Here is a 25,091-nt window from a genome sequence, read left to right as displayed (position 1 = left end):
TGTCTTCTTTTGCCCTCTCACCATTTCAAACTCTTGCCCATAGTGAAAAAAAAAAAACTCGTCTCTAAATATGAATGCAACAGTTTTCTAAGGGCACAAATTATTAGGTTGGTGCAAAAGTAATTGCGGTTTTTGCCATTAAAAGGAATGAATGAGTTAAAATGAATGGCAAAAACTGCAATTACTTTTGCCCTAATTTATACAATTATGCAATTTTAATCTCTCAGATGTATCAAAAAAGGACCTGAGGGAGAGTTTTACCCCTACCTTGGGACTATCTGAATGATGACAATGACAGTGATGGTGATGACAATGCCGACAGCAAGAACCTAAACTTAACACTTGCTGTGTGTTAAGGACAGGGCTAAGCCTTTCCAGGTATTATTTCATAAAATCCTTAAAACCTTAAAAGACAGATATATTGCCATATTCATTTAACAGGTAAGGTAAGCTTCAGAGGGGTTAAGTAAGTGCCAGCACCAGGATTAAAACTCAGATCCTTTTTGACTCCAGGGTTCATGCTATTTCACTCAGTTATCCATTTGACATATACATGGCACCTACCGTGTGCCAAACATTGCACTAGATGACCATCCATTGCCAAAGGCAGAAGATGCTGCTGAAAACTAGAACCCGTTTACGTAGTTAACATCTTTAGAATATGTCAGCTATCTCTGTATTGCAAATGTCAATACTAGAAGCATCCCTCAGACAAGAAACAGAAAGCCTGATGCCCCAAAAACGAGTTAAATGAGCTTTGAGAAGACTTATGATATAAATTTTGCTCAAAGCAGAGCTCAAGAAGTCAAGTATAAAATGGCTTGTGCTACACACTTTTAGAACAAAACCTGTTAATGCTACTTAATAGCCATAAAAAAGTCCATTATATTTGATAAAGTAATCTCAGTTTTGGAAATCTATTTTAAGCAAGTTATATAAAACATGAAAAAATTATATGCATAAAAGGTGTTTACAGCAGTGTTATTTATATTACGTTAAAAGGTAAAAACAACCTGTAGTCCAAAAAGAAGGGAATAGCCTGTAAATGAAATAATTTATTTATTAAAGCATAAAGATTGTGTAGCTATGTTTAAAAATATATACTTATAAGACATAATGAAGAAAGCAGAATTCAAAATTGTCTTCTATGATTACAAACCTGTAAAAGTACTCTTAAAAAAAGATTAAAAGTGAACACTTTGAAAGTACAGTGTCTGCTGTTTGGGTGGAATCACAAGTAGAGTCTTTTACTCTCATTTTCGGTAACACTGTTTCTTTCAGAATTTTAAAATAATTTTCATAATGGTATATGCCTTCAGGATTAGAAAAGATTAGAACCAAGTGCTAGCTTGCAACAGCTAGTGAAGACATTTACAGCTAAAACTCTGCCTTAATCAGGCGCTAGTCGATTATTCAGAAAACTCAAATAGAAAACTCTTACAAAAAGAGGAAGCAGGCTGGGTGCAATGGCTCACGCCTGTAATCCAGCACTTTGAGAGGCTGAGGCAGGCAGATCACTTGAGGCCATGAGTTCAAGACCAGCCTGGCCAACATGGCAAAACCCTGTCTCTACTAAAAATACAGGGGAAAAAAATTAGGTGGGCATGGTGGCACATGTTTGTAGTCCCAGCTACTCAGGAGGCTAAGGCAGAAGAATCGCTTGAACCTGGGAAGCAGAGGTTGCAGTGAGCCGAGATTGTACCACTGCACTCCAGACTGGGTGACAGAGTGAGACTCTGTCTCAAAAAAAAAAAGCAGCAGTACCTGCCTGAAGACCGTACACAGTGATGGCGACAACAGGGTTAACTTCAAACACAAGGGAAAAAAATACAGGAAAGTGGAGTTTAAAGCAGAATGAACTTAAAAGACCAGGTGGAGCTGCTGTGGACAGCAGCCTCATTCTCATTTCAGGCAGTGGGAAAATTCCATAGTCACCGCTGTGAAGTTACTCACGCCAGTAACTTCCTCCCAGAATCAACACATTCACACAGAGCCATCTCTGCCTTCTCTGACACTCCTGACATCCCAAGAGTGATGCAGTAAAGTGTGCATGGCATTTCACCAACCACAAAGGTGATTTACTTTTCTATATGCCCTGAAAAGAGGAAACCAACGTTCATAATGATGAACCAGGCGTGGGGGGGGCTGCAAAATCTCCTAGTGATGATGAAAGACTAAATCAGCCGCTCTAAACCCTAGCACACTTAGAGTCACCCAAGGAGCTTGGTGAGATATTTTTTCTTGGGCCTTTGTCCTCTAATTCTGATTTAGTGGGTTTCTTTTGGTACTCAATCTGTATTTTCAACATGCACTCTAGGGATTACTGATATTTAGGAAACACTGGACTGAGCTATATATGGTATAATATTAGTGTTTAATACAGCTCATTGTATTTTACTAAAATCAATGAATAGTCTTATATCTATTTAAGTAGAATCTCCATTCCCCAACCATGCCAGAAAACAGAATATGTACTCTACCTGGTAATCCAGCATCTGGAAGCTTGGAAAAAACTGACAAATTCGGGATTCAAAAAAATAGGGGAAAATCCAGAAAATGGGTAGTTCTTTGTGACTGTCATCTAATGGATCACAAAAAGGAAGAAATAATAGTAAATTAAAGAAAAAACAGAAGGCTACAGTAGAAAAACTTCCACTAGCATAAGAAATTGCAATGATTCAACACATTTAAATCTCATACAAAAACAGAAAATGTTTACCAGAGTGCCATTTCAAACCTGTCTATTCCCAAAGGTCAGTGGACATATTCCTTTATATCGAAACATAGCTACTAAGAGTATGTAAAAGTAACCCTTATATGTATATTACTATTGTCTAGGTAAGGCAAAGATGTTACCTAAAAAGTTGAAAATAGAAAAGGAGTGCCACTTTTGAGGCACAAAGGTAGTCATGATGCAGTGGAAGGACCTCTGGACTAGAAGGCAGTAGGTCTTCAGTGTGAATCCCAGCTCTGCCACAGCTCATTATCTTAGTTTTCAGGGATGAATCAACCTTGTCTGCATCATGGAAGATTCTTCAAAACAGTTTTACCAAAATTAGTGTTTGTGAGAGACAGGGAACACAGCTATTACTTACAAAGCACCTAGTATAGGCTAGTATTCATTATAGCACTATTACAGCTAAAACTCTAACAGGCTGAAAAGCCTTAATCAGAGGCAAGCCTAATCATAGTGCTTACACTAAGCTATAATAAGTACATTCTATGTACTGTCTCCTTACAATAATCCCTAGAATTAGATGTTATCCCATTTTACAGATAGAGAAACTGAAGCCATAAGCTATCAAGTCCAATGCAGCTAATAAGTGGCAGAACAGGAATTCAAGCCCACAAAGCTCTTTATTGCTTCCCCAATGACATTGACTTTATCCACTCTAATTAGTGGACTTAAAAACAGCAAATAAGTGAAATACTTAACAATATGAGTCACGTTTTATATTTAATTGGCATTCTCCCCCAAAGCACTATTAGTGGAGAAGCATGATCACAAAATTCCTGACACTCTTAACAAATTTATCAACTTGCGAGCTAGAAAATGTTTCTAAAAAATGAATGTACCAACTAATTAGATAATTATATAAAATACTTTGAAGTCCTAAGTCACGCCTGTAATCCAGCACTTTGAGAGGCTGAGGCAGGCAGATCACTTGAGGCCATGAGTTCAAGACCAGCCTGGCCAACATGGCAAAACCCTGTCTCTACTAAAAATACAGGGGAAAAAAAATTAGGTGGGCATGGTGGCACATGTTTGTAGTCCCAGCTACTCAGGAGGCTAAGGCAGAAGAATCGCTTGAACCTGGGAAGCAGAGGTTGCAGTGAGCCGAGATTGTACCACTGCACTCCAGACTGGGTGACAGAGTGAGACTCTGTCTCAAAAAAAAAAAAAAAAAAAAAAAGAAGCAGTACCTGCCTGAAGACCGTACACGGCTAAGTCACTTAAACTGAATAATAACCCCCAGCCACTAGCCTACCTATAGGGCTGGGAATCTGTGTCACTGATAACCACAATCAGCCTATGGGATGTCTAACCTCCAAACTCATACTCATATCCTGGCAAAGCGTAGAGCCCTGGACCTCAGGCTGAGTGCCCTCTTAGTGTTCTGGGCCAGGCTTTAGGAACAGGGAATGTATGATCCACAGGGCAGAGGTATGTGTCGGCTTTGTTCAAAAATCTATTCCTAGTACCTAAACAGTGCCTGGCACACAGTGGCCACTCGGTAAATATTTACTGAATAGAATGACAGCAGTTCACTGCTGTTCTGCATAATGTCCCATTATCCCCATCAAAAACATAGTATTTTACCTATAAGCCATTAAAAAAATCCACATGATTAGAATAATACAAAGTATATCATGATAATGAAGTTTGCTGCAACATCAAATAAGCCTGTTTTTAAAAAGAGAACTCAAGACATGTATATTCTATCACTGCTCTGATTCACTGAGCTCAGCTAATATTTGACAGGAAGTAGATACATAGATATGTATTTATTTTGCAGTAATAAATTATACACCTTGGCTTTGACCTTCTTTCCACATAGCAATTAACTTCTTGAATGTAATAGCCAGAGGTTCAACCAAGCCACCAAACGGAGGATCCGTCACCATAATGATTCCTTCGCCTTTATCTTCCTGTAAAAATGCTCTGCATACTTCAAGGGCAGTCTGGAACAAATAAAAATTCATTTCTAAATTAGGACTAGAGAGAGGCACTTCATCCTATTTGGAGGAGAATGCATTAGACTCAGTCTCTCTCTTAATACTGGAAACTTTACCAAGTCATCTTGCCACCGCAGCATCCCTCAGTGACATTCTGAAGCCTCTCTTTGCCCCAAAGATTTTATCTTTGGGTTCTTTGATAAGCAGGTTTTTACAATTGCAAATTCAAACACCATCACTATCAGAAGACTACACATTTCAAATGGTTAAATTAAAAGGCTAAATTTAGTGTCCTAAAAGAAACTCATTACCCATGAAAACTATCTAAAATGTTAAATTCAATTTAACAAACAGAAGCCAGGATGGTGCTAAGCACTAGGGACACAAAGACGAAGAAAACATTGTTTTCCTATCTGGTTTGTCCAATGCCATGAGTTCAGTTTAATAACAGCTACAAATTAGCAGTTAAACATGCATATGTTTTTGAGTATCAGGCAGACATATTTGAACATGCACTGTAAGTAAATAAAAAATGAAAGTTCACAAACGACAAAGCGCATCTGGTTCATGAAACCATGCTATTAACACATTTTCCCAAAGGTTAATTTAAGCTTTTTTAGCAATTGCAAAGCAAACATTAACAGGGACATTTAATGGTTTTTGCTATAAGTGAAGTTATTAAGAGATACCATATAACAGTATCTCCAGTCAACTGACTTGCAAGTAGCTTTCAAGTACAGTCCCCTCAGTATCCCTGAGGGATTGGTTCCAGGACCCCTGCATATACCAAAATCTGCAGGTGCCAGAGTCCCTGATATAAAATGTTGTAGTATTGCACATAACCTATGCACATCCTCCTATATAGTTTAAATAATCCCTAGGTTACTTATAATACCTAATACTATGTAAATGATACATAAATAGTTCTTAGACTCTATGGTTTAGGGAATAATGACAAGAAAAAAGTGTACATGCTCAGTACAGTCACCACCATCCTTTTTTTCCTAAATATTTTTGATCTCCAGTTGGTTGAATCCACAGATGCAGAACCCACAAGTGGGGAGAGCTGACTGTACTCATCTACAAAAATATACAGTATACAAAATGACATGAGATTTTAAAATTTAATGGCATTTTAAACTTCAATAAGCCTGTATGTATTTTATAATAAAATATATTTTGTTCTACCGCTAAATCCATTGAGAAGACCCCACTGATAAGAGGAAAACCTTTCTCCCTAGGAGAGTCTTCATTAATTTCCTACTGGAACTCCTATAGCAGAGGATGACTTGTCAAGAAGGTTAATCATTTTTCAAGTGCTGTCTGGCACTTCCTTAACCTGCTTACAAGAACAAGGACTGAAAGCACAGATGATGATATTGAAATCTTCAAACTCCTTAGAGTTAAAAGTAGAAAAAAGAAATTATACAAGTAAATGAGTCTAACTCCTAACCTAACTTTAAAAATATTTTTAAAGGATTTTTTTTCCAGGTAAGAATCAATGGCATCATAGCCCAACACAAGCTGCTGATGGTCTTAATGTTGACCTCCTATGGGAAATAGATACTTGCTTACAATGTTGACAGTAATTTGACTCTCTCCTTTATCTCAGTTATCATTTAAAAAGTGCCCGGCAATTTAATTAGCCATCCTCTCTACATACTTTAACTGACTTTGCCATTAAGGCAGATGACATTTTTTAAAGACTATATGATTTGCAATGAGAAATCCTATGCAGGGAACTCCAGCTTTTGAATCTAGTGGACTGTAAAGTGCTGAGGTGCACTAGCAGAGTATTCTATTCTAAGCACCCTGGACAGCCTCAAAGGCACTGAGCCGACACTTAAATACTTAGTGATTGATTAGTGGATGGTAAATCTCTATTGAAAAACTTGACTCTGGGAGTAGGTAGAAAAAGGGCAGATAGTAAAATCATTAAAACAATGGGTTTCTGCAGATCAATCTCTACAGCTGCAGTGCTATTTAGAGGCTGCTGCTGAAATATAGAGTAAGGAAAGCCTGAGCTGGACGACTCTTTTCTTCAGGGAAGATAAAGTGGGGCTCAATCTTGGCAGCTTATTCCAACCATTATTGTAGAAACTTATAAGGTAATGCTGTACACTTTCTATAAGCTACAAACAGTTTCGAAGAAAAAGGCTAATTACCTGTTACTCTTTAAAAATATAAAAAATTGCTAGCCAACTTTTAGGTATTTAATTTTATCCTTATTTTGTCTTCATTGTTCAAAATAAAAAGCAAAACCATAGTATGGTATTAAAACAGACAAAAAACAAGAAAACCCTAACTCACTAGTGTAGGATCAAGTAGTGATTCAAACTCGATTACTTCCTCATTTACTACGACACAGCCGTGACCCCACCTGACATCAAGGTCCTGTGGTTTCAAGGGGGATACCCCTACATCAATATCCTACCAGCCCCACAAACTCAACCTTTCCAAACTTCACTTCCCTCTGTTTAGAAGAAAAAATACAAATCCAGGCCATTCTACCAAGTCAGCTTGGACTTCTCCCTCAGTACAGTCTTCTCACTGCTTCCGTGAACGCCTAGACAACCCAGTTCTTTTCTCTCCTTTTCTCACTGCCACTGTCCCAGCTGCGAAGTCCCTCATCATCCACTGGCAAGTGACTTTCAACTCCCACTTTCCTTCACATTCACCTCAACAGTTCTCAATTCTTAGTGATTAGCAACCACATAAACGCTTTGGGAAACAGCTGAAATACATCTAATTATAACTGCTGTTTATTTCAATACCTTGTTTTAATGGCTTCACAGCTGAAAAATATTAACATATATCCCAATGCTAAATTGATTCAAATGGAAGGAGTGCTATACTTACTAAATCAGGGGACTCATTTTTCAACCCCAACCAACAATTTAACATTTGTTTTCATTTCCTGAACGCTGACTTTTAAAGTCTTGCTTGGTTTTCATCCTCCTATCATTAGTTAATATCTCAAAGCACAATACATAGTAAGCATGGTTCAGAATTTTTACAAAATTGATATATATGCATATATTTAGGGGTATGCTTCAAGGTGTCTGGATAATTTCACAATATTTTTGGCCAGCGTGATTACTTGGTTGGTTACAGATTTTATTTTATAATAGGCCTGACAAAGAGCTCAAACTAAATGTTTCAGCTCTACTATGCTGTTTATTCTCAGTGACATTATTAACCTCATATTGAAAGAAGCTTTTTTAAACCAGTCCTTTTTTTTTTTAAAGAACTTTTATTTTTTAGAGCAGTTTGAGGTTCACAGAAAAAGTGAGAGGAAGGAATAGAGATTTTCTGTACACTCCCAGCGCTGACACATGCATTTAATTACAGTGTGGTAAGTCTACAAAGGAAAACTTGACCCTTTGGGGAGTAGGGGTCGGGGGAGGCTGGAAGAAGTGATTTGGAACAAAGTTCTAAAACATGAGTGGAAGTTATCAAGGCAAAAGACAGCAGAAACCAGCAGGAACAGCATGGACCTTCCCTGTGGTGGAAAGGCGTCTGACCAGTTCCAGATGAAAGCCCTGTGCCCTGAGCACAGACAGCAAAGGGGAAACAGGGAGAGGGGAGGCTAGAGTGGAAATCGGGGTCAGATCACACAGAGCCCCACGGGCCTTCTAAGAATGTGGGCCTTCATCCAAAAAGTAGTGAGAAGTCTTAACAAGGGAATAATAAAATCACCTCTAGGTGCTCAATAAACAGTGAAAGAACAAAAATAAATATCAGTAAATGGTAGAACAGCCACAATTTGACCTTGAGGGAATTTAGAAAAAGAACAAAGGAGGCACTCTGAAATCTGTTATTCCACAATAAGAGAACAATGAGATAATGGTCACAGCTCTTACCTTTCCATCAAAGAAATGATGGTTAAACATATTATAATGGCAAAAGCTATCTTCCATATAAAACTGTGAATACCTGTAAAATAATTACAGAGTTATTTGCCCAGTCACAGCTATAGAGTAGACAAATATAAAGTAAATTTTAAAACAATAAAATCACACCTTTAAAAAATTTCATTTTTTAGTTTTTTGAAATAAAGAATAATTTCCAAAAATTTCAGGGAATCTGTAACAGTGAATAAATAACAAACTTAAGTGATTTTCCCATGTTTAATTAACCAGTAGTAAAACTAAAGAATACTCATATATAAAACACACATGTTCCTATGTACCAGGAGGTTATACATAAACAATCAGGTTACTGACAGATGATTATCCAATTTAAGCTTGCAATGGGTTGGCAATTAAGATACATCCCTCATGGTTAATAATTTTAAGGAGAATACTAAATCAACATTTCTGCTCGACAGCTGTTCATTTATTTTCTTCTGTAGCTGATTTTTTTTTAAGTATTTAATACAGGCCGGGCACAGTGGCTCACACCTGTAATTCCAGCACTTTGGGAGGCTGAGGCAGGCAGATTGCTTGAGCTAACGAGTTTGAGACCAACCTGGGCAACATGGCAAAATCCCGCCTCTACAAAAAATACAAAAATTAGCCAGGCGTGGTGATGCATGCCTACGGTCCCAGCTACTATGGAGGCTGAGGTGTGAGGATGGCTTGAGCCCAGGAGGCGGAGGATGCAGTGAGCCAAGATCACACCACTATACTCCAGCCAGCACGCTATAGCCAGACCATGTCTCAAAAAAAAAAAAAGTAATACAAATTTTTTTTTTTGTCTGACGCAGGCTAGCTTAATAAAATATGCTTTTCAATATAATAGAGAAAGTATATGCATTTCATATTTACTAAATCAATGCCAGGAAAGAGGAATATTTATTTACTGATTGAATTATTTTGTTTTGCTAACACAGTGTTTTATTTTATTTTATTTTATTATTATTATACTTTAAGTTTTAGGGTACATGTGCACAATGTGCAGGTTAGTTACATATGTGTACATGTGCCATGCTGGTGTCCTGCACCCATTAACTCATCATTTAGCATTAGGTATATCTCCTAATGCTATCCCTCCCCCCTCCCCCCACCCCACAACAGTCCCCAGAGTGTGATGTTCCCCTTCCTGTGTCCATGTGTTCTCATTGTTCAATTCCCACCTATGAGTGAGAACATGCGGTGTTTGGTTTTTTGTCCTTGCGATAGTTTACTGAGAATGATGATTTCCAATTTCATCCATGTCCCTACAAAGGACATGAACTCATCATTTTTATGGCTGCATAGTATTCCATGGTAACACAGTATTTTAAAAAGCCATTGGCAGTGAATGAGAGTACCACCTTTGGGTATTAACATTTTATAAATTCCTGCTAGTTTACTAGGAAAAACTCATATCACATTATGACTTAAATCTGCATTTGATTACTTATAAGGTAGAACTTTCTATATTTCTTAACTGTATTTGTACAGTCTGTCCATATGTTTTCCCCATTTATGTATCTGGGTCTTAACGTCTGCATTGCTGATTTCTCAGTTTTCCATATAATATAGAAACCTCTTTGTTATCTCAATAGGATTTTGAACTTCAACTATTTTATTACACATAATTTACATATGAATCACATCGTCCTTCTTGGGAATTTGTAACCTGGTAAAAAGACTGAAAAAAAATCTGAGACACATCCTTACTTATTATGACTTCTTGAACCAAGTCATGATACTGTCAACTTCTTTGCTTGTATTTCTACTCAGTTACCCATTACTGTCTGTAACTGATTGATCATCCATGGTGAATATTTAATGTAAGGGACAGCACTGGTTTATCCTCTTCCCATTAACTGTGGTTAAGAGCACAGACTCTATAGTCAGATGGTCTGGTTTCAAACTATGTGTCTCTCGCTTACTAGCTGGGTATCCTTAGTAAGTTACTTAACCTTTCTGAGCCTCAGTTTCTTCATCCGTAAAATGGTAAAAGTAATAATTTCTACCACATAGGACTGGATAACAATAAGATGATGTATGTAAAGTACTTAATACAATGCCATCTACATAGCATATACTAAAATGTTAAGTACTGTTACTGTTATTTTAATAATTAGCAGCTGTAAATATTTATGTCTTAATGCCTCTCATATTAGGGAATTATGTTTATGTTCACCAGAAATAATCTAAGCCTATTTATTCTTGTTCTGTGGAGATGGACAAAGAGCTGCCAACCATTCTCGGTACAATATCCTTTAATGTCATTTAAGACACTGTTAGCACATTTCCTAAAATATAAATTTGCACTGAAGAAATAAAAGGTTTAGATAACTGGAAAATATTTAAACTATATACTGTAACCTAATGAACTTTCGAAAAATTGACTGTAGGCAATGTCAAATGACCATTAAACAAATATGTCTTCCTATTTAACTAAATTTCACATAACTGCCTTTAAAAAAAGTGTATTAGTACTAGTACAGCCATGTGTAAACATGATATCATTTGAGGGTTTTCTTCTCTCTTGCACTGCTTTATAAGTACGACCAAAGGAAAATACAATCCCTTTTTAACATAATCCCTATTGTTGTCATTCCTTCACAAAGATACAATAGTCATTTTTAAAAATTAGAAAAAGGAAATTTGATTTACATGAAACTCAGCACAGCACACCTGTCCAAAACATTCTGGGCAGCAGTGTGCAGAGGAATAGAGAAAGAAAAGCCAAGATTTCAGTTCTAAGTTTCCATCAAATACATAATTTGAGAGCATAATTATTCATATTTTAAATTATGAAAAATCACTCAACATTGCCCTCTTAAAATGAAATTGGCCACAAAGAATTATTCTCTCCATTGAATAAGGCAAACAAAACCAATCAGAAATGCATGCACTTGAAAAATGCTCAAAAGGACATTCATCTGGCCATTCATTCTCTTTAAATGAGAGTCAGTTATCAAGTGTGAAACATGCTCTACACACAGGAAATGTAATCAAGAGCTGAATAAAATTAGTTCATGAAATGAACCTAAGAAATTCATTTTTTGACATAACTTTATTTGGATAATAGTTTCCCAAATAGAGTTTCACATCTTTCATGCTAAAATTAGAGCATATAGAAATCCATCTTAGCAAATGTGAACTTCGTATCTCCTACCCCCTAAAAAATATATTTATAGCACATCTATAGAGAACACTGGAGTTTGAGGCCGTTCTCCAACCTTGGATAAACCTGTTGTAAGGCACCAAGAAACCAAAGTCAAAGTGCCAAAAAACTACTCACTGTCACTCTATACTATGCAGACTTTTTTTTCTGATTTAACTGTGGTCTTTATGAGAAATCTGAACCAACCACACGCTCCGTCATGCTGTAAATACAGGTAACCAGCCTCAGAGCATTCCAGCAACTTATGTGTCTCAATAAACCAGCTCTCTCTTAAGAACTATTGTTGACCTTCTACAGAACTGACTCAATAACAGACTACGTTATCAAAAAAACTGAGCTGTGATATCCCCAATAAAACACCATCAGTTTTTGTTTGCAAGGCACACACAAAAGTTTATAAGCATGAAAAAAAAGTATCAATATATTCCATACATTATAAAATAACTTTATCCACATCCCCTAACCCCTACTCTGACCAGGATATTACAACTACAGGTGCAAGAAGAGGAAAACTAAAAGGCATGGAATTAAAGGTGAAATAGCTAAGGGGCCATATAAATCTTTCAAATTAAATCAGGCAAGATGAAGAGTTCTGGAGATCAGTTACAAACAACGTGAATTTACTTAACACTACTAAGTTGTATATCTAAAGATGGCTACTATGGCAAATGTTATATGTACAGCTGACCTTTGAACAACACAGAGGTTAGCGGCGCAGCAGAAAATCCAAATATAACTTTTACCTTCTGTGTCAGTCCATTTTGCATTGCTATAAAAGAATACCTGAGATTGGGTAATTTATAAAGAAAAGAGGTTTATTTGGATCACAGTTCTGCAGGCTGTACAAGCATTCCAACAACATCTGCTGGGCTTCTGGTGAGGCCTTAGGAAGTTTTTACTTATGGTGGAAAGGAAAGGGGAGCAGGCATGTCATACAGCAAGAGAAGGAGCAAGAAAGAGAGGAGCAGGTGCCAAGCTCTTTAAACAACCAGCTCTTGCATGAACTAATAAAATGAGAACTCACTTATTACCTCTATTATCACAAAGACAGCATCAAGCCATTTATGGGGAATCAACCCCACGATTCAAACACCTCCCACTAGGCTCACCTCCAACACTGGAAATCACACTTCAACATGAGATATCAACTCCAAACCATATCAACTCCACAAAAACTTAACTACTAATAGCCTATGATGACTGGATGCCTTACAGATAACAGTCAATTAACACATATTTTGTGTATGTTTTATATACAGCATTTTTACTATAAAGTTAGCTAGAGAAAAGAAAATGTTATTAAGAAAGTCATTTGGGAGGTCGAGGTGGGAAGATTGCTTGAGGTCAGGAGCTCAAGACCAACCTGGTCAACCAGCAAGTCCCGTTTCTATTTAAAAAAAATCATAAGCAAGAGACAATATTATTTAATATTCATTAAGTGGAAGTGGGTTACCGTAAAGGTCTTCATCTTCATAATGAGCAGGCTTAGGAGGAGGAAGAAGAGGAGTGGTGGCAGAGGCAAAAGAAAATCCACTTGTAAGTGAACCCGAGCAGTCCAAAACCATGTTATTCAAGGGTTAACTGTATTTTTGAAAAATTTTTAAAAGTAAATCAGAGTACTATTAACACCACAAAATAAAATTCAGAAAACCATTTAAATTATAATAGCACCAAAAATAATAAAACATCTAGAGATAAATTTAATAAAAGAAGCACAAAACTTACATACTGAAAACTACAAAATATCATTTAAAGAAATTGAAGATCTAAAGAAATGGAAGGACATCTCATGTTCATGGACTGGACAACTTAATATTAAGATGGCAATATTCCCCAAATTAATCTACAAATTCAATGCAATCCCTTTAAAAATCTCAGCTGGCTTTTTTTGTAGAAATTGACAAGCTGATCCTAACATTCATATGGAAACGCAAGACACCCAGAACAGCCAAAAAAATCTTGAAAAACAACAAAATAGGAAGACTCATACTTCCCATTTTCAAAATTTACCATACAGCAACAGTAATCATGACTGTGTAAGAGTGGCATAGGGATGGGCATAGATCAATGGAACAGAATTTAAAGTCCATAAATAAACCTATATATTTGTGGTCCTTTTGTTTTCATTATGGTACCAAGACAATTCAATGGGAAAAGAACAGTCTTTTCAATAAACGGTGCTAGAGCAACTAGTCATCCACATGCAAGCAGTTAGACCCCTACTTCATACAACAAATAAAAATTAGCAGGCCAGGCACGGTGGCTCATGCCTTTAATCCCAGCACTTTGGGAGGCCGAGGCGGGCGGATCACGAGGTCAGGAGATCGAGACCATCCTGGCTAACACGGTGAAAGCTCATCTCTACTAAAAATACAAAAAATTAGCCAGGCGTGGTGGCAGGCGCCTGTAGTTCCAGCTACTCAGGAGGCTGAGGCAGGAGAATGGTGCAAAGCTGGGAGACGGAGGTTGCAGTGAGCCAAGATGTGCCACTGCACTCCAGCCTGGGTGACAGCAAGACTCCGTCTCAAAAAAAAAAAAATCTCAAAATAGATTAAAGACCTAAGTGTAAAAGCAAAAATTATAAAACTCTTTGATGAAAACATGGGTATAGACATTCACTGGATTAGGCAAGACTTTCTTAGATATGACACCTAACACACAAGCAACTGAAGAAAAAAGAAAAACTGGACTTCATCACAAGTGAAAAGACAATCCACAAGATGAGAGAAAATATTAGCAAATCATATATCTGATAAGGGTCTAGTATCCAGAATATATTAAGAACTTTCACAATTCAACAAAAATACAAATAACTAATTAAAAACTGGGCAAAGGACTGATATTTCTCCAATAAGATAAACAAACGGCCTATAAGCACATGAAAAGATGCTTAACATTACTAGCCATCACGGAATACAAAACAAAACCTCAAGGAGATACCACTTCAAAAAGACAGGTGATAATAAACATTGGCAAGCACATGGAGAAATTAGAAACCTCATATATTCCTGGTGAGAATAAAATATGATGCAGCCACTTTGGAAAATAGTTTGGCTGTTCCCCAAGAAGGTAAACATAGTTACCACACGACCTAGCAATTCCACTTCTAGGTATAAGGGCTGAACTGTTTCACCCCCAAAATCCTTATGTTGAAGCCCTAATCACCAGTACTTCAGAATGTGGCTATTTGGAGACAGAGCCTTTAAAGAGGTAATTAAGTTACAATGAGGCCATTAGTGTGAGCTTTACTCCAATCTGACTGGTATCCTTAAAAGAAGAGGAAATTTGGACATAGTAAGAAACGCCAGGGATACGCACACAAAGAGAAGAACTTATGAGGAGACAGTGACCGTCTGCATGCCAAAGAGAGGGGCCTCAGGAGAAACCAAACCTGCTAAAACCTTGATCTTGGACTTCCAGCCTCCAGAACTGTGAGAGAATAAATTTCTGTTGTTTAAGCCACATAGTCTGTGGTATTTTGTTACGGCAGCCCTAACAAACTAATACCCAAGAGATCTGAAAACCTATGTTCACATGGAATTTGTACACAAATGTTCATAGCAGTATTATTCATAATAGCCAAAAAGTGGAAGCAACTCAAGTGTCCATCAACAGATGAAAAAATAAACAAAATTTGGTATATCCGTATAGTAGAATATTATTCAGCCAAAAAAAGGAATGAAGTACTGATACATGCTACCACATGGGTGAACCTCGAAAACTTTATGCTAAGTGAAAGCAGTCTGACACAAAAGGCCACACAGAGTATTATTCCACTTATATAAAAAATATCTAGAATAGGCAAAGCACATCCATAAAGATAGAAAGTAGATTCATGGTTGTCAAAGGCTGGGGGCATGATAAATGGGGAGGGACTGCTCACAGGGAGAGTGCTTCTTCTGAAGGTGATGAAAATGTTGTGGAATTAGATAGCGGTGATGGCTACGCAACCATGTGAATATACTGAAAACTACTGTTTTATGTATGTAAAATATATCTCAATTTTAAAAAAAGAAATGGGCTGGGCATGATGGCTCACACCCTGTAATCCCAGCACTTTGGGAGGCTGAGGCAGGCACACTGCATTAGCCCAGGAGTTTAAGACTATCTTGGGCAACAGGGTGAAACCCCGTCTCTACAAGAAATACAAAAATTAACTGGGTGTGGTGGCACATGCCTGTGGTCCCAGCTACTTGGGAGAGACTGAGGTAGGAGGATCGCTTGAACCCAGGAGGTTGAGGCTGCAGTGAGCTGAGATCACACCATTGCATTCCAGCTTAGGTGACAGAGCAAGATGTTGTCTCAAAAAGAAATATACCTAAAATATCGCCAGCAGGAAGAGTTTTCAAGGTTATATATCTACTTTTTAAAATGTTTATATGCATAAAAAAGGTTTAAAAAGCCAAAACCCATAATGTTTTGGATGGCAGAATTAAAGATCATTTTTCCTTTTTTAAAAACAAAGCAAACCAAGGATTCTTGCAATTTTAACAAGTTCTTTGAGAAGACGCACTATGATATCACCTAGTCTCTGTTTGTAAGTAAGTCCACTAAAACTAGCTTGAAAAAGCTTGTCTTTAATAACTTAGAATCATTATATAACTTTTAATGTAAATTCAAAACCATACTATTAGAAAGATCACATTGTACCATTTTCACTGAAGTAAAAGTGCCAAAGTTAGGAATATGAGTGCTGCTGGCAACTGTATACGTTGTCTTGAATAGTTTAGTTATGGACATCTGGTTTTTCGTCTCTCCAGCACCTACATCCCTACTCTTTAAGTCGAACACCTGTTTCCTGTGGAGAACCAACCCTGTGTGATTGGTCAGAGGCTGGCTGGAGTACCCCATCTGCCAGGCCACAGTGATGGCTCTGGAATAGGCAAGTGACCCCAGCCAGGCTAATCAGAACACTCTCTGGAGTTTTGCTGCTGGAGTTCTCAGGAAGAACTGCCTCTTTCCACTGGGCAGTTAAGCCGAAAACTAGATAAGCTTAAAGCTGCTGCCACCAACGTCCCTGGCAGTAGGAAGGAAGCTGTCTGCAGAATGAAATCAATACACAGAGAAAGACAGAATGAGAGGTGGAGAGAGAAAGAGGGAGCCCTAGCAACATTGTGTGAGGCTCACTATCTCAACTAGACTAAAGCCTGCTATATCCCAGACCTCAGTAATGTAAATCAATAAATTCTCTTTTACGTGATTGGATTTCCAGGTCTCCAAAGAAAAAAATCCTGAGTGCCTTATTCTAAAAATATAAATAACCTAGAAACCAGTTTTGATTCATCTGAAAATCTTTGTGGAACAAGGCAGGAGGATACAGGGAGAAAGGGAGAGATGGAAGGATGACAAGAAAGAAACTGACTATATGAGAAAGGCATATAAACAAGTTCAAAAGCAAAGTTATTTCCAAACGATAGCTTAGTTTTTGGAGCCAGACTGCCTTGGCTTGAATTCTAGCTTGGCCACTTATAAACTGTGATTTTGATCAAGCTATTTAACCTCTTTATGCCTCAGTTTTCTCATCTGGAAAAATGAGGATGATGATAGCATCTATCTTACAGGGCTAATGTGAGGAATGAGTCGGGGCAAGGCCTGAAATATAACAGGCACTCAAAAAACACCAGCTATACCAGGCACAGTGTTTCACACCTGTAATTCCAGCAATTTGGGAGGCCGAGGGAAGTAGATCACTTGAGGTCAGGAGTTCGAGATCAGCCTGGCCAACATGGTGAAATCCCCTCTCTACTAAAAATACAAAAATTAGCTGTGCATGGCAGCGCACGCCTCTAATCCCAGCTGCTGGGGAGGCTGAGGAAGGAGAATCGCTTGAGCCCAGGAGGCGGTGGTTACAGTGAGCTGAGATCGCACCACTGCACTCCAGCCTGGGGGACAGAGCCAGACTCCGTCTCAAACAAACAAATAAAAATATCCCCTATTAATAATACATTATAAGAACCCAAAAGTTAAACTTCTACCTTTAAAATAATGCATTTAGAATAATTTAATACTTTAGGAAAGGAACACAGAATTTAAAAAAAGAAGTTTCTAGCTCCATGCATATCCATACAATCAAGTATCATACAGCCAGCCATAAGAGGCATGAAGTACTGCGACATGCATGGGTGAGCCTTGAAAACATGATGCTAAGTGAAAGAAGCCAGCCACAAAGGTCACAGATTTTACGATTCTATTTATATAAAATGTGCAGAACAGGCAACTCCAGAAAAGAGAGACAGAAAGTGCTTGTGAGGGGAAGCGAACTCTAGGTTTCTTTTCAGTATGATAGAAATGTTCTAGAAGTACCTAGTGGTGATGATTGCACAACACGGTGATAACAACAAAAACCACTGAAATATATACTTTCAAATGGTGACTATTAAATGAATTATATCCAATTAAAAATAAATCAAGTTTATCTTTAAGAAGTCTATATCATCATTTGTCAAGGGTCACTCATGTTAAGCAGATGTTAGTAAAGTGTGCTAGTGCTGTTAACAAGGATGAGTGGTTACCAGGCCAGACATATTCATAAGGAATGAGACAGTATAGGTAATTTCTAAGTAATGTGCTTGTGTATGTCAGACAACTTAGAGTTGACTCAGAAATCTAAAGGCAAATAAATTATTAAAGCTACACTTCATTGTATTTTTTTGAGACAGGGGTCTCACTCTGTTGCGCAGGCTGGAATGCAGTGGCGCAATCTCGGCTCACTATAACCTCTACCTTCTGGGGTCAAGCAATCCTCTGACCTCAGCCTCCGGAGTAGCTGGGACTATAGGCACGTACCACCACACCCAGCTAATTTTTGTATTTTTAGTAGCAATGGGGTTTCACCATGTTGCCCAGGCTGGTTTTGAACTCCTGACTCAAGTAATCCACCTGCCTCAGCCTCCCAAAGTGCTGGGATTACAGGCATAGGCCACTGTACCCAGCCAGGCTACACTTTTATGATTATTATCTTTTTTGAGACTAAGTCCTGCTCTGTCACCCAGGCTGGAGTGCAGTTACGTGAACTCAGCTCGCTGCAACCTCCACCTCCTAGGTTCAAGCGATTCTCCTGCCTCAGCCTCCCTAGTAGCTGGGATTATAGGCATGAGCCACCATGTCCAGCTAATTTTTTTTATTTTTAGTAGGGATGGGGTTTCACCATGTTGGCTAGGCTGGTCTTGCACTCCTGACCTCAAGTGATCTGCCAGCCTTGGCCTCCCAAAGTGCCGGGATTATAAGCATAAGCCACCACACCTGACCCAAACTACACTTTTTAAAGGGACATTTTACACTTTAAAAATCTGTTTCGTGCTTGGTGGCTCATGTCTGTAATCCCAACAATTTGGGAGGCCAAGGCAGGAGGACTGCTTGAGGCCAGGAGTTCCAGACCCCAAATCTACAAAACTTTCTTTTTTTAAAATTACCTGGGTGTGGTAGTGCTAACCTGTAGTCCTAGCTACTAGGGAGACTGAGGTTAGAGGATCACCTGACCCCAGGAGTTTGCGGGTACAGTGGGCTATGACCATGCCAATGCACTCCAGCCTGGATGACAGAGCGAGACCCTGTCTAAGAGGAAAAAAAAAAAATCTGTCTGCTTTGTTTTTAGGAAGCAGATCTAAATAAAAGGAAACACAAAGCCTGATTCCTTCAACACCTTCAAGAACACATTAAAAATACTAAGAACATAGTATCTTATAAATTCTACATGAACTCCTGGTATTAAACAATTACAGAAACTGAGAAGAGTACTTCAAATGTACAGAATTATAGACACAGTGGACAATGTATTTACCATCCGTGTTATAAGTTAAAGGTCTGTATCTTCAAAACTACCACCAGAGGGGAGATTCAAGATGTGTTCCTCCCTCTGTGTCATCAACTCAGAAATCATCAGATGCCATTTAATTCTGACCCTCTCACAAAGTCTATCTGTCGGCTACTCCTCTGCTTTGGGACCTGTCTATCCCCTACTTAGCACTCCCTTCACTCCAGGCTATGTTCAGTGAAAGACAATATGTACAACATCCAGTAAAATATACTAAAAGAAATGTCTGAGTTCTCACATTTCAAAGATCTAATGAAACAAAATCCTGGAAGTCTGATTAAGTATGAGGCAGTTTAGAATTATCTTTGAACATAATATATGAGAAGAAACCTCACTCAATAGAGATTCATCTGTAGATTATAAGCCAAAGACGAACTAGCCACATTCATAGAGAAAATCTAGGAAGCCCACCAGCAAAAGCAGAAATCAACTGCCTCCCTGTTTGAAATACAGATTACATGTTGAATTTATTCAACTAAAAAGTTTCCTCATAACAAATTACTACTTCTAGATGTAAACTAAAGAGTTGTAACAGAGTATAAACAATTAAAAACAGAAAAACATTAAAAAGAAACAGGAGACAATGAAAGGAAATACTGTATTTTGTAAACCTACCGAAAATCAATATCCAATAAAAGGCTTTTAATGTTAGACTTCTTGTCACCTGATGCTGTCAACTTGATCAGCTCATGCAACCTAAAGCAATTAGTGAAAGCAAATGTAATAAGATATTACAAATGTCATAGACAATAAACAAACAAACAACAAAACCATCAATGTTCTTCTGGTATTTATGATATTTCAATGAAACACTGAAGAGAATTTGGCAGGTATAATCAAGGTTTCAATTTTGCAAATATTTTTTAAGAGCAGAACTTATCTGAAACAGAGAGGTCTAAAATTATAAACAATTTAGCAGTTAAATCAGAAAGAATCTTCTCTCATGCATCAGAAAGAAATCTATGAAGATTTTTCTCAAATGGAATACAGGTTGCAAAGTCCTTAAGAGAGGGACCGTGCTTTACATTTTAAATACTCAAAGCTTCATGCTATACCTTGCACAGAGTAAGTAACTACCTAATAAAATCTTCATACAGTTTCAATAGTGGTGAGAAGATAATTCTTTAAAAAATCATATGACATACCTTGGTGTTCCAACACACAGTACTCTTCTGAATCCGAGGGCAGAAAGTAAGTCTACCAAGAACTGACAGCTCCGATCAGCAAACAGATACTGGGCATTTGTCTTCTTGTTTTCCAGTGGATAAAGGAGTTGACTGGGCCTTCTTAACTGGGTGATGGACACATTACCCAGAACCTGATGCTCACTATGTTGCCCCCAGTCATCTGGTAACAACAACTGCTGACATCTTTGACAAAACTTTCTCTGAGTCAAGGGCAACTCAATAAACTTCAAGTACCTTCAAGACAAAATAAAACACAAAGAAATATATTTTAAGTTTATTGTTGTAAACACAACGTGTTTTGCTATTTTTAGCATCCAAAAAGTATTCTTACTTCCTAAAGAGTACTGCGTAAAGAAGAAAGGTAGGAAGAAATCTGTGGAATGTTGGCTAGAATTTATGTCTGGCTGCATACTTACAAAGAGGAAAAGGATCAGCAATTTCATAAGAATTGAGATGCTCCAATTTAGTCACTGAATGAAGATCAATATCCATTTAAAATGTGAACATAATATATTACTCAAACAACTTAGTAGTAATGACAACTACTATCAAGTTTAAATTTATTGACAAATCCACATGTCTAACTTTTATCTGTTAAACAGTCTGGCTCACTTGACAGTCATTTTAAAATGAGAAATTAAGATCATTCTTCAAGTTCTTATGACATACTTAGCAAGAAAAATTACCTCCTAAAAGAAAAGATGTTTCTCAAAGCTCCTCTGTTTTTAGCAGTACTGATGGAGTTATAAGCTCACCTCCAAAACAGCAAGACAATATTCAAAGCCTTAAAAAAGACTACACTGAATATCCCATTTGATTTCTTCCAAGTCACCCTTATATCCAATTTCAAAGGCACCATTTCTTTTTTCTTTCTTTTTTAATTTTATTAGAGATTATTGGAGAGAGAAAATAATCATGGTCAGTATGTTTAAAAACTGCTGGTTTTGTACATGTGATGCCAGCTATGATATCAGTAAGAAAACAAAAGAAAAATAAATAATATGATTGAGGAACATGGAGAGTCAGAAATGTCTAAAACTAAGCAAGTTAAAATAAATAGTGCACTAAACAATCCTTATAGTTTGGGAAGAGTCATATCTTTTTTTTTTTTTTGAGATGGAGTCACCCAGGCTAGAGTGCCGTGGCACAATCTTGGCTCACTGCAGCCTCTACCTCTCGGGTTCAAGTGATTCTCCTGCCTGGGCCTCCCAAGTAGCTGGGACTACATGCACGCACCACCACATCCAGCTAATTTTTCTATTTTTAGTAGAGACAGGGTTTCACCATGCTGGCCAGGCTGGTCTCAAACTCCTGACCTCAGGTGATCCGCCCGCCTTGGCCTCCCAAAGTGCTGGGATTACAGGCATGAGCCATCACATGTGGCCTAGTCATACAGTTTTGATGGAACTAAATTCAGGAACAGCAGTGTAAAACTGTGAACTTCACATGTAATCAAAGTGAGTTTTAAACTTTTTATATCTAAGCACAGTTTCACTTCAAAGCACCCAAGGCAGTGACAAATAGATATTCTGAATGGTTGCAGCAAGAAATAAGCTATCGTGCCGGTAATTTAAATGTTTCTATTTCTATGATAACTGTTCTTTTGACAGCTTTATCTAAAACTAGAAAGAAAAAGGAGATAGAGGGAAATTAGAAGAAACTTCTTAGTAATTCAAAGTGAGAATGCCAGTAGAAGAAAGGGCCCTATGAAATGAAATGCAAGTGAAAGAACCAATAAACACTCTTCGGCAACAGAAACACTGAATTTACTACTATTACCTCTCATCACTAAGTACTAACAGTGTTGAACAGGCCAGGAACAGTGGCTCATGCCTGAAATCCCAGTGCTTTGGGAACCCAAGACAGGAGGATCACTTGAGGCCAGGAGCTCAAGACCAGCCTGGGCAACATAGTTGAGACTCCATCTCTACAAAAAATTTTAAAAATTAGCCAGGTGTGGTGGTACGTGCCTGTAGTCCCAGCTACTTAGGAGGCAGAGGCAGGAGGATCACTTGAGCCCAGGAGTTCAAGGCTGCAGTGAGCTATGATTATGCCACCACACTCCAGCCTAGGCAACAGAGTGAGGCTCTGTCTCTAAAAGAAAAAAATGTTGACAGCTTCCGCAGACAGCTATGATGGAGTAACAGAGACTAGATTTACCATGGGCCTTCAAAAGAAGTTTTAAAAAGACAAAGTATATGAAAAAGCAGTTTGAAGATATCGGACAACTAGCAGCCCAAAACAGTGAACCCCGAGGCAAGGGAACAGAGGTGAGTGGTACGGCTGCCCAGCTTCCTACCTGTGGAGAGCTGGCAGCACAGGGATGGAGAACCGAAACACAGCCCAAGGAATTGATGAGACAGAGCTGAGCACTCCAGGAGGCTAGGCGGCCAGAATTCACAGAGTACTGGCGAATAACCAGGGAGGACAGGAGAGCAGAAAGCTGTACACTGAGAGAGAGAGAAAAAACACTCCAGACTAGCTGACAATTCCCCTCGAGTCTTCGGCTGAGTACTGAGCAGCACGTGCACGTGCAGAAACTCCCCAAGGCAAGGGAAAGAACCACTGGCCAGAAGCAGGTGGAATTATCACTGGAAAATACACACAGGTCCAGAATGGTTTGTCTCCCAACAAGCCAGAGTGGAAATGCCTCACAATACACAAGTACTCAAGTACTCAGAAGAGCACTGCCTCAGTAGGGAGGAAAAATTAGCCCTAGAACCACGAAAGGTTGCTCAGTCCTGCCTAAAAAGCTTAAAGACAAGTCTTCAAAAGCAGGGTCAGCAAACTTTCTGTAAAGGATCAGATAATAAATATTTTGAGCTTGGCAGGCCACAAAGTCTCTCAGTCACAACTATTCTGTAGTGATACCACAAAAGCAAACACAGCCAAGTGAATAGGCATGGCCAGAGTTGGCTACAGGTAGTAGTTTGCTAAATCCTGCTCAAGAACATCACACTACAACAAGTTAACTGTCCCAGAACAAAATCAAAAATATATAAAGGAATTAAAAATATCCAGTATATAACAAGGTAAATCCCATACTACTAGTATCCAATAAAATATTACCAGGTATGCAAAGAAACAGAACAACATGACTCATGATTAGAAAAAAAAAAAAAAATTAGCAAGGCGTGGTAGCTCACATCTGTAATCCCAGAGTTTTGTGAGGCTGAGGTCAGTGGATCACCTGAGGTCAGGAGTTTGAGACCAGCCTGGCCAACATGGTGAAACCCTGTCTCTACTAAAAATACAAAAATTAGCCAGGCGTGGTGGAGCACACCTGTAATTCCAGCTACTTGGGAGGCCGAGACAGGAGAATCACTTGAACACAGGGGCGGAGGCTGCTGTAAGCTGAGATCACACCACTGCACTCCAGCCTCAGTGACAGAGTGAAAATTTGTCTCAAAAAAATAAAAAATTAAAAAATCAAAATCAAAAAGTCTAAACAAACCCAGAAATGACATAGGATGACATTGATAGAGACATTAAAGCCACTCATTGTAACTGTATTCCATGTGTTCAAGAGGTACAGGAAAGCATGAGCCTGTTAAGCAAAGACATAGAAAATATAAAAACATCCGGCCGGGTGCGGTGGCTCACGCCTGTAATCCCAGCACTTATGGGAGGCCGAGGCGGGCAGATCATGAGGTCAAGAGATCAAGACCATCCTGGCCAACATGATGAAACCCTGTCTCTACTAAAAATACAAAAATTAGCTGGGCGTGGTGGCATGTGCCTATAGTCCCAGCTACTCGGGAGGCTGAGGCAGGAGAATCACTTGAACCCAGGAGGCAGAGGTTGCAGTGAGCCGAGATCACGCCACTGCACTCCAGCCTGGTGACAGAGCGAGACTCTGTCTCAAAACAAAAAACAAAAAAAAAGGAAAATATGAAAAGACAAAATCTACAAAGGTTTGTTAAAATTATTAAAAAAAAAAAAAAAAACACCTTACATGGGAATAACAGTAGTTCAGGGGCTAAAGCGAAAAGCTTTGTGAACTTGAAGGTACGGTCTCAGAACGATATAAAATGATATGTGGAAATGAAGCCCTCAAAATAAAGGGGAGGGTGGATTTTGAAAATATAATAAATGATAATTTTCAAAATTCATCAAAAGATCCAAGAAGCTCAGAGAACCACAGTACAAGAAACATGAAGGAAAACTACAAGACACATCATAATAAAATTATTTATTTATTTTCATTTTTTTGAGACAGAGTCTCATTCTGTCACCCAGGCTGCAGTACACAGGTGGGATCACAGCTCACTGCAGCCTTGACCTCCCAGGCTCAAGCAGTCCTCCCACCTCAGCCTCCTCAGCAGCTACAACTACAGGTGCTTGCCACC

At 38.4% G+C, this 25,091-nt stretch overlaps 1 protein-coding gene across 1 annotated transcript in view; it reads right to left on the bottom strand.

Annotated features, from left to right (window-relative positions):
* ZCCHC4 (zinc finger CCHC-type containing 4) overlaps positions 1 to 25,091 on the bottom strand; it is a 56,841-nt gene that overhangs the window by 15,915 nt on the left and 15,835 nt on the right. Inside the window, exons 4-8 of the mRNA XM_019024926.4 lie at positions 20,701 to 20,976; positions 20,171 to 20,251; positions 8,541 to 8,613; positions 4,533 to 4,683; positions 2,481 to 2,581 (exon numbers count right to left, since the gene is read on the bottom strand). Coding sequence (XP_018880471.4) covers positions 2,481 to 2,581; positions 4,533 to 4,683; positions 8,541 to 8,613; positions 20,171 to 20,251; positions 20,701 to 20,976 — 682 coding nt within the window. The remainder of the gene's footprint in view (positions 1 to 2,480; positions 2,582 to 4,532; positions 4,684 to 8,540; positions 8,614 to 20,170; positions 20,252 to 20,700; positions 20,977 to 25,091) is intronic.

This window comes from Gorilla gorilla, chromosome 3, assembly GCF_029281585.2.
Source record: "Gorilla gorilla gorilla isolate KB3781 chromosome 3, NHGRI_mGorGor1-v2.1_pri, whole genome shotgun sequence".
Lineage (NCBI taxonomy): Eukaryota > Metazoa > Chordata > Mammalia > Primates > Hominidae > Gorilla > Gorilla gorilla.
Note: the sequence above shows the minus strand (reverse complement) of the source record. Positions and strands in the feature narration are given on the sequence as shown.